This window comes from Drosophila guanche, unplaced genomic scaffold (assembly GCF_900245975.1).
Source record: "Drosophila guanche unplaced genomic scaffold, DGUA_6, whole genome shotgun sequence".
Classification (NCBI taxonomy): Eukaryota; Metazoa; Arthropoda; class Insecta; order Diptera; family Drosophilidae; genus Drosophila; species Drosophila guanche.
In genome coordinates, this window is record NW_022995744.1 from 4,948,078 (window position 1) to 4,957,717 (window position 9,640).

The following is a 9,640-nucleotide window of genomic DNA, read 5'->3' on the forward strand; positions in this document are numbered from 1 at the left end:
CTGTACTGGCATACCTGACACCCCTTGGAAACATATTTAGCTCAGCTTAAAATATTAATTTAACCTCCTAATGCGGCGCAATTGTTTGATTAACCATTAAGTTGCAAAGTTGCATTTACATTCCTTTAATTGATTTATTATTTACATTCAATGTTTGCTCTTTTTCTTTTTTGCTTTCGGCTTTGATCTGTCGCTGCTCTTCTTTGATTTTGATTTTGATTTTTTCTTCGATTTCTTTTCGGATTTCTTAGACTTTTTCGAGCTGGCACTTCGATGGGAGCTCTTTTTCGATTTGCTGACTTTAGTTCTCTTGGCCTTGGCAGGGGAGGAGGTGGAGCAGGAACTGGATGTGTCACTAGAACTATCGCTATCACTATCGTCCGTGGAGAGAGCCTTCTTCTCCACCCACTTCTCGGCGGAGCGCTTCTTTGGGGCGTGCTTCTGCCAGAGGTGCTGAAGTTTCGCCTCGATGCCAACTTCAACATGGTCGGCCTCCGGAGCATGGGTCTTGGCAGCCGCTCCTTTTTCCGGCAGCTTGGGTCCGTAGATATCCTCGACTGGCACTTCAGCCATGGCCAGCTCCTTGTCGTTCCTCAGCCGCTCCTCGCGCGACTTGTAGGCAATCTTCAGTTTGTTCCCCTCGATGGGCGCAAACTTTGGAGGCGCCGTTGCCTCTTTAGGTTTGAGCTCCTCAATCGGCTTGAAGAGTGCCGCAAAGATCCCGCGCGGCGGTGAATTGTTTCTCAGCACATTCAGAGATGACGCAGAGACTCCTGAAGTGGAGGGCAGACCCAAAGCTTCATTGATTGCTGCCAGTTGTTCCTGCGGCGTGGACAAAGACGTTATCGCAGGCGCAGCCACCGGCACGGGGTCTTCTTCGTCGCTATCCTCGAAGATGCTTCTAAACAGATCCTTCTTCTCCGATATGGGCTTCTCGCGGGACTCGTCCACCGCCTGTTCCAAGGGAGTTCTAGGCACAAAACTTGGCTTGACTGTCGTGGGCTCCTCCACCTTTTTCTCTTTCTCCGGCTCTGGCACCACAGCATCTGGAGGCGGTAGTGGAGCTAAAGGAGGCGGAACAAGTACAGCTGGCTTGGGCTTCTCCATGTGCTTGGGTCTGATGCTTGGAGTCTGAAAATCAGCCTTGCTATTGATGGAAGTCTCCAGGTAGTCGAATATTGATATCTTGGGCCTTCCTTTGAGCTCCTTTGGCGGCTCCAGCATGGACCCACCGAATGGTTCGGCAATGTTGTAGCGCTTGCAGAGCAGCGAGGCGGGTTTCCACATGGCCTTGGTCCGCTCCATGACCACCTTTCGCTCCTCGGGCGGCTTCTGCTGCTCCTTGATCTGTTCCGCCTGAACGGTGGCCTCCGACACGAACCTGTCGTACATGAGGCCGTTCAGCGGTCGATAGATCTTGGCTGCTTGGATAAATTCCTTCTTTTCCATCTCTCGATCCCACAGGGACAGCGTCACCGGCTGCATGTTGGCCAGGAACTCTGTTATCTCCGCATCTGTCTTGAGTTGTGCCTCCAAAAATTTATCGTACCGCAGCTGCTTGGCCTCGTCCGCCAGGAAGGGCTTGAAGCCAGCAGAGGGAGTAGCGGAGGCTGCAAATCGAGAGGTCAGTAGAGGCAAGGCCAGTGCGCTTTTGCTTACCTAAATCCTTGGTCTTGCGTACAGCCTTCTCCTGGATCGTTGCATTTGCATCCTTCACCTGCTTGGCCATTGCTGTGGCTGTCGTTTGTGTCTCTGCCGCTGCCTCTGCTTGGGGAAGCACCTCGTCGACTATCAGTCCACCCTTGGTGAAGCCCTCGGACTTTGCGTTTATTAGATCCAATAATTTGTTGCGCTCCTTAAAGGGATTGCGGCTTGGCGGCTGCTCTGGCTGCTGATCTTTCTTCTGGCTCTTCTGCTCCCCCAGCAGCTGGGCCCGCTGCTCCGGATTGAGGTCGTGCCTGCCTAGGCCTGTCCTTTTGTATTCGTTCCTCGCCTCCAGCTTCTTGGTGCGCTCCCTGTCCATGGGCTCAAAACGAGTGCGACGCTGCAGCCAGTTCCTGGGCTTAAAGTCTCGCGGGAGATCTATGGCGTAGGGTTTCTGCAGGGCTGCGCCGGACTTGTCCTCGCTGAAGCCATCGATGACGTTGCGCTGCTGCACGTGCTGGATCTTCTTCTGCTTGGGCTTCTTGTCCGCCAGGGAGAAATCGTAGCGGGTCATGTCGTCGCGGGCGTATATGTCGTCGTCCTCCTCCTCAAAGGCGCCCACGCCAAAGGCCTGTCCGCGTATGGAGAGCGGCTTCTGCTTGGGCTGCGTCTCCAGCTGGCCAAACAGATTGATGTGCTGCATGGGAGCTGCTGGATGGGCGGTGGAGGACTTGGACAGAATGGGATCCCGACTGAGGCCGGAGTAGCTCATGCCAAAGCGATTCTCCTTGGGCGTGTAGAAGATGGGCTCATAGTCATCGGGGGCAAAGGTGATGTCCTCATCCTCCTCATCGTCATCATTATCATCGGCGCGGCCTTCCTCGGCAGCTGCGACCTGCTGCTGTTCCAGGCTGGACAATCCCTCAGCTCCGTAGTGCTCGAGGAGGTATTGCTCCCGCTTGTTTCTGGCGCTGGCCTGACGCTTTTCCTTTTTGGTCTGGCGTGGACCTACGCCCTGGCCCGGCTTCCAGCCCATGCTCTTGAGTATCCGCATGGCCACTTTGTCGCGAACTGGACGCAGCAGATGCTCCAGCACGGGCACTCCCGGAATGGGACCCACTTGCTCGGGCTGCATTAGCTTCCTCTTGCGCTGACCCGTGCGCTGCTCCTCCTCGCTCTCCTTGGAGAACTCCTCGCGGGTGCGTATCCCCTGTGGCGCAATGCCAAACTCCCCCAGATCCTCCTTGTCCATGAAATCCTCGGGACGCTGTTGCATCCTGGGCGTGGCCTTCTCCGCCCGCGAACTCTTGAAAGTCTGCGGCGTCCAGCCCTCCAGGGAGCCCACAGTGTTCCAGAATCCAGCACTGAAGCCGCCCGTGAAGGCGCCATGGAATCGCCGCTTTCCATTCTCATCCTTTACGATTTGGTCCTCGATGGCCAGCGGTTTCTTGGCCGGCACAACGTCTGGGAGAAGATGTTTAAAGTGTTAATTTCGATGCTATTTGTTGCTGCTATAACTTACCCTTCTCCAGCGTCGGCAGCGGTGTGCCGAAACGGTGCAGGGATTCTTCATCATCCATTTCAATTGTTAAATTTCATTTATTTGCGTGTAAATTTGTTTGGGTTAGCCAACAGTGTGTGCACACCGCTGGAAAGCAGAAAACAGCTGAGAGGGATGCCAACCTTTTTGGCCCTGCATGAAAAAATAACAGTGACTGGAATCGCAACACATCAAATGAAATATTAATTAAAATGAAACTGTAACTGCAGCGCAAAATTATAGCTGCAACTGCCTCTCGCTATTTATTTTAAATTAATCTAAACAGCATTAAGAATATCTAACGAACATCAAACATATTGCAGTCACCACATTTACTCGTGACTTAAAAATAATCACTGCAGCGAAACCACGCTCATCTCTAGTTTTCAAATACGTTCACACTGAAACACTGCAAATATTTTACAAACACGAACTGATTGCAATTTTAAGCTGCCTGCAACGAAATTAGAGTGCCAATGGTAAGCAGGAGACGACAAAACCCATGAAAAAATGACACAAGCAGCTGGTGCAGAAATTGCAGCGGGTCTGAAGCTGAAGAACGCTATGTAAAAGCTAAGGCAACGGGGTCTGTCTGGGCCCCCCGTCTGTACGGGTGACTAATGATGTCAACATTTTCTGTTCTGTTTTCTCCCCAAATTAGACGGCCATTTTTTGCTAGCTTAGACGTCAGACTTGGACAGCGGCACACACATTGGAACTGCTCCCAAGTAAGTGCATAATACAATAAATAATCACAATGCAAAAGAAAAACTAATGTGCAAACCTGTTGCAAAAAACAATTCGAAACTTTCATTAGACAGCAGCATTCATAACGCTCTCACACACACACACGTACGCACGCACCCAATCCTGGCCACCTGACACGCGCACACACAGGCAAGATGTCGGAGAAGAACCTCAAGGTGGGCGCCCGGGTCGAACTGACCGGCAAGGATCTGTTCGGCACGGTGGCCTACGTTGGCATGACCAGCTTTGCCGTCGGCAAGTGGGTTGGGGTCGTGCTGGACGAGCCGAAGGGCAAGAACAGCGGCTCCATCAAGGGCCAGCAGTACTTCCAGTGCGACGAGAACTGCGGAATGTTCGTGCGGCCCACGCAGCTGCGTGTGGTGGCCCCTGCGCCCGGGGACTCGGGCGGCAAGCGCAGCTCTGAGGATGTCAGCGGGGTGACGCCCACGGCCCAACCCACAAGGGCACGGCTGAGCAGCTCACGCACCTCACTCTCATCCAGTCGGCAATCATTGGTAGGCTCACGCACCCAACTCACCGCGTCCCTCAGCGAGCGGACAGGCTCGAGCAGCAGCATTGCAGCAGCCCGCAAGTCCCTGGCCCCGCAGAACAGCAAGGACAGGGAATCGTCCAGCGCTTCCCTGGCAGAGGCAGCGGCAGGGGGAAACGGCTCGCATGCCTCCTCCAAGCGGGCCTCTTTCGTGGAGACGGGCTTCCTGGAGATCCTGAAGCCGCAGTTTACGCCCTCCCAGCCGATGCGCTCGCCCTCGTTCACGACGCTGCCCAACCCGGGCGTCGCATCGACGTCGGAGGACAAAGCCGCGCTGCTGGAGTCGCAGAAGACGAGTGCGGAGCTGCAGACGCAGCTGGCCGATCTCACGGAAAAGCTGGAGACGCTCAAGCAGCGCCGCAACGAGGATAAGGAGCGAATGCGCGAGTTCGACAAGATGAAGATCCAGTTCGAGCAGCTGCAGGAGTTCCGCACCAAGATCATGGCCGCCCAGGCCTCGCTGCAGAAGGAGCTGCAGCGGGCCAAGCAGGAGACCAAGGACGCCATCGAGGCCAAGGAGCAGCATGCCCAGGAAATGGCCGAGCTCTCCGACAGCGTCGAAATGATCACCCTGGACAAGGAAATGGCCGAGGAGAAGGCAGACACTCTCCAGCTCGAGCTGGAGTCCTCCAAAGAGCGCATCGAGGAGCTGCAGGTGGACCTCGATCTGCTCCGCTCCGAGATGCAGAACAAGGCAGAGAACACCATCGGCAACATTGCCGCCGATGGCTCCACCGGCGGTGGCCTCTCCACCTACGAGTTCAAGCAGCTGGAGCAGCAGAACATACGCCTCAAGGATACGCTGGTGCGCCTGAGGGATCTCTCGGCACACGACAAGCACGACATACAGAAGCTCAGCAAGGAGCTGGAGATGAAGCGCTCGGAGGTGGCCGAACTGGAGCGCACCAAGGAGAAGCTGAGCGCAAAGATCGATGAACTGGAGGCCACAGTCGCCGACTTGCAGGTGATTCGAAGTCCTAGACATAAGAACGCGTTCTCTCTGTGTGATTCCACGTAGATTCATGGCTTTTCCTGCACCTTATTGGCTTGCCTTTGGCTCTCGCTTTACCGCTTTTGTGGCTCTGCAATTTTTCCCACTTGCTTTTTGGTTGTTTCTAAAAGAATTTTCATGGAAAATCTAAAACGAATTCTTTGTCCATTACATTTTTATCTTACTTTTCGCTGGCGCGCATAAAATATTTGCAATAATTCAAGGAGGTAAATTTTGTATACGATTTCCCCCTGAACATTCCCCTTCCCTCAGGCAAATTTAGTCCACGTTTCCCCCATTCTGATTGCCCCCCAAGTAATCCCTTAGAAAGTTGTATTAAAAATCACTTCATGTATCCCCAGGAACAAGTCGATGCTGCACTTGGCGCCGAGGAGATGGTGGAGCAGCTGGCGGAAAAGAAAATGGAACTGGAGGATAAAGTGAAGCTGCTGGAGGAGGAGATCAGCCAACTGGAGGCCCTGGAGGAAGTGCACGAGCAGCTGGTGGAGAGCAACCATGAGCTGGAGTTGGATCTGCGCGAGGAGCTGGACCTGGCCAATGCCGCCAAGAAGGATGTGCTCAGGGAGCGTGATGCGGCCATTGAGACCATCTACGATCGCGATCAGACCATCACCAAGTTCCGGGAGCTCGTCCAGAAGCTGAACGAACAGCTGACGGAGCTGCGCGAGCGAACGTCCAGCAATGAGGACAAGTCGCTGCAGGATCCCAGCCTCAAGCTGGCCACCGAGACCATCGACTACAAGCAAATGTTCGCCGAATCGAAGGCCTACACGCGAGCCATCGATGTACAGCTGCGGCAGATCGAGCTCAGTCAGGCCAACGAGCATGTCCACATGCTGACGGCCTTCATGCCCGAATCGTTCATGAATCGCGGCGGTGACCACGACTCCATTCTGGTCATCCTGCTCATCTCCCGCATTGTGTTCAAGTGCGGCATTGTGGTGTCGCAGACGCGTGAGCGTTTCCCCGCCGTGGAGGCTGTCACGCGGGAGGCTGTCACCCAGGGCCATGCCGTGCAGCAGTACACCTTCAAGTGCCGCCTGATGCACTACATCCACAATCTGCAGTGCGCTCTGCACCAGATCCTGTACGGACTGAACAGCTGCCAGCCGGACACGCTGCTGCGGGCGGGCAGCTCGCTGCCGGAGATGGTGGCGCAGGAGAAGATCGTGGACGGGATTATCGAGCTGCTCAAGTCCAACCAGCTGGACGAGAACAGCACCACGGACAACATCGAGAAGTGTGTGGCGTTCTTCAATGCCATGAACTCGGTGCTGCTGGCCGGCGAGCAGCTGCTCAACGAGATCCAGATGATCCGCGACTGCGTGGCCTCGCTGGGCGCCGCCTGCGAGAGCATCCTCAATGACACGGCCATTGCCAAGGTGATCATCCAGGAGGCGGGCGCCACCAGCGACTCGATGCTGCTGATTCAGTACCTCAACGAGCAGATGGAGAGCATCAGGCAGCAGGTGAAGCTGATCAAGCGTCGCCTGCCCAGCGACCAGCACGTGATCAAGTGCGGCCTCTCTCAGCACAAGGTGGACGCGATGCGCGCCCTCGCCCAGAACATCAGCCGCATCATGTCAGCCATGCATCTGGCCACCCGCCAGTCCCTGGCCGCCATTGTGGCCAACATTGAGAGCGACAATGCCGCGGAGCATACTCTGCCGCAGGACAAGTACTGGTCCCTCCTGTCCGCCGCCTGCGAGCGCATCTACGAGCAGGATGATCGCGGACCCACCCACAACTTCAAGGCGCTGCTGGCGCAGGCCAACACGGATCTGCAGCACATTGCCCAGCATCTGCTGGACAAGGAGTACGAGATCATGACGGCAGCCAACACCAGCACAAGCGGCAGCGGACAGCAGCGCCCCACTGCGGCCCAGAGCACACCCATCATCCAGCGAGCGCAGCTGATCAAGAAGCAACTCGAGCAGAAGAACGTGCTGTCCGCCACATTAGAGAACCGCGAGGCGGACATCAAGCAGCTGAAGCTGGCCGCCAAGATGAAGCAGAACGAGCTCAGCGAGATGCAGATACGCAAGGATCTGGCCGAAAAGAAGCTGAGCGTGCTGCAGAACGAGTACGAGCACGCGGTGGACAAGTGGAAGCAGCAGTACGAGGAGACGCGCCAGCAACTCTCGCTGAAGGAGAAGGAGTTCGAGGAGACCATGGACCATCTGCAGAGCGACATCGATGCCCTGGAGAGCGAGAAGAGCGACCTGCGGGACAAGCTCAAGCTGAACACCAGTACCGGCAAGAATCAATCCTCCGACTCGCATTCCCAGCACAGTCTGTCCACAGCCGCCTCCGCCGGCCCCGGCAGCACAAATGTCAGCTACACCACACCCGCGGGCACCGCTCCAGCCGTGGCCGAGGAGGTGCAGCTGCTCAAGAGCGCCTTCACCAACGAGCGCAACGAGCGATTGCGCCTGCAAGCGCAGGATATGCGTGCGAAGCTCTCACAGTTTGAGCCCATCCATGTGCCGCAGCCACAGGATCAGCGCATCAATGCCCTGGACTCGGAGCTGACGAGGATGAAGCACGCCTGGGTGCTGTCGCTGCTGCAGGTGCGCTCCAAGGATGCCGTCGCCGCTGGCAGCATCAACACGGTGGCCCTGCAGCGTCGCCACCAGCCGCTGCCGCCCAAGGGCGAGATCAGCTCGAAGGCCTCCCAGCTGGCCTCCGACATCCTCACAGAGTACCTGCAGAGGAAGCCCCATCGGGCCGCGCGTGGCCAGTTTGCGTCCTTTCCCACCGTCGATGTGAAGCAAGTTCTGCAGATTTGAGTCGCCAAAAGAATGGGGAACGGATGCGGGAACGATATCGGGGCCAGGGGCAATCGGAATAGAATAGAATTGTATTTGTATTGCTAGCACAAATTTCGGTTGGGGGAACCTAACTCAAAGCTTCAGCCCAAGCTTCTTCATTCACCCTTTTTGAGTTCCCATCCCAACGAAGACTCAAGACTCTCTCCACTCCACTCCACCCCTGCACATGTGATGGCATCCCAAAATGAATGGTTTAAAAATGAAACTGAAACTGAAAAACCGAAATTCTACTCTTATTAATTTATGTTTTTTGTATAGAGATAAACCAAAAGCTATAAAGATTATACACTTTAACGTTTTAACATCTGTTTCTGCAAAACTAACCTCATTCGAACTAATACCTGTATTATCTAGGGATTCCACTATGAACGGAGCTACGAGTATCTACATATGCATGTGAAAGACACAAAAAAAGAAAGAAATCAGAGATTATTTGCATAAAAGTGATCAATAAATAATTATATATATTTCAAGTATAAATATATTTTGCTGATTGTTTTAAAAAAAAAAACAAGAGTTTTGTTGGGGAATATTATAAACGATTCAATAAGAACATTAGGCCAGGCAAGCCTTGCACGAGACAAGTTGGTAGGTTAGGTTGTAGGTTGTAGATCACTTCCTCATACTTCAAGTTTTTAATACACCCCCCAAATATTTAGTAAATTTTCAAAAACCGCTTACTTGTGAAAAATGCATACCATTAGCATTCTTCGAACAATTATCCTTTACTTACGCTTGGAAAAAACAAAGACCTATGTATGCAACAATATTTTGGGCAGCTCCATAGTGCCTGAGAAACGGGAGAGAGTTGAAAAGAAACCTTCCCCTTAAGGACCAGCTCTATGAGGTATTCCAGACAAGTCCCTTCGAGCAACGACTCTGACAATTTGTATCTCTTAAGATTTATGCTTTCGCAACTGGTACCAGCAGAGCTGTTTCTAGAAGCTAAAAGTGAAAACAAAATACATGCCGCATGCGTGACGAGATTTGATATCAAGAATGCCAATACAAAATCAACTTGGGCTCGATTATTTTGTCTTAGTGGAACTTCTTACAAAAAACGTACCCACCGCTGTTGATGCCCGACAGTTTCCCTTCCTTTCCACATTCGAAACGATCTTCCCATTACAGCGCGCTCAAGGGAAGTTTCCCTCCATTTAATTTAATCACAGCTTTGTCAAGCTGCGTTTAACTTTCTAGATCCATCAAGAAGTCACTGAAGTGACTGTGGTGGGGCTCAAGCAACGTTTTCAATGCCACTTGGTTGCAGCAACAACAGCTGCAATGGCAAGCAACTATTACATTAGACCGACCAT

At 53.6% G+C, this 9,640-nt stretch overlaps 2 protein-coding genes across 2 annotated transcripts; one reads left to right on the forward strand and one right to left on the reverse strand.

Moving 5' to 3' along the window:
• Nucleotides 1–61: 61 nt before the first annotated feature.
• Nucleotides 62–3,317, reverse strand: LOC117579659 (G patch domain-containing protein 1 homolog). The gene is made up of 3 exons (XM_034265642.1): nucleotides 3,167–3,317; nucleotides 1,660–3,108; nucleotides 62–1,610 (listed from the first exon to the last, which is right to left on the reverse strand). Exons 1-3 carry the CDS (start codon nucleotides 3,222–3,224, stop codon nucleotides 148–150), a joined length of 2,970 nt encoding a protein of 989 aa, XP_034121533.1. The 5' UTR covers nucleotides 3,225–3,317; the 3' UTR covers nucleotides 62–147.
• A 244-nt stretch (nucleotides 3,318–3,561) lies between these two features.
• On the forward strand, nucleotides 3,562–8,772 carry LOC117579203 (dynactin subunit 1). The gene is made up of 4 exons (XM_034264971.1): nucleotides 3,562–3,663; nucleotides 3,846–3,912; nucleotides 4,002–5,445; nucleotides 5,835–8,772. Exons 3-4 carry the CDS (start codon nucleotides 4,087–4,089, stop codon nucleotides 8,280–8,282), a joined length of 3,807 nt encoding a protein of 1,268 aa, XP_034120862.1. The 5' UTR covers nucleotides 3,562–3,663; nucleotides 3,846–3,912; nucleotides 4,002–4,086; the 3' UTR covers nucleotides 8,283–8,772.
• The last annotated feature ends 868 nt before the right edge of the window (nucleotides 8,773–9,640 follow it).

What these genes read in the sequence shown, in the direction of transcription:
- LOC117579659 (XM_034265642.1), bottom strand. Translation starts at nt 3,224, where the DNA reads ATGGATGATGAAGAATCCCTGCACCGTTTCGGCACACCGCTGCCGACG. An exon ending in GCTGCCGACGCTGGAGAAGG is followed by an intron (nt 3,109 to 3,166) that starts GTAAGTTATAGC and finishes ATCTTCTCCCAG; the next exon opens with ACGTTGTGCCGGCCAAGAAA. An exon ending in ACGCAAGACCAAGGATTTAG is followed by an intron (nt 1,611 to 1,659) that starts GTAAGCAAAAGC and finishes CTCGATTTGCAG; the next exon opens with CCTCCGCTACTCCCTCTGCT.
- LOC117579203 (XM_034264971.1), top strand. Translation starts at nt 4,087, where the DNA reads ATGTCGGAGAAGAACCTCAAGGTGGGCGCCCGGGTCGAACTGACCGGC. An exon ending in CCACAGTCGCCGACTTGCAG is followed by an intron (nt 5,446 to 5,834) that starts GTGATTCGAAGT and finishes ATGTATCCCCAG; the next exon opens with GAACAAGTCGATGCTGCACT.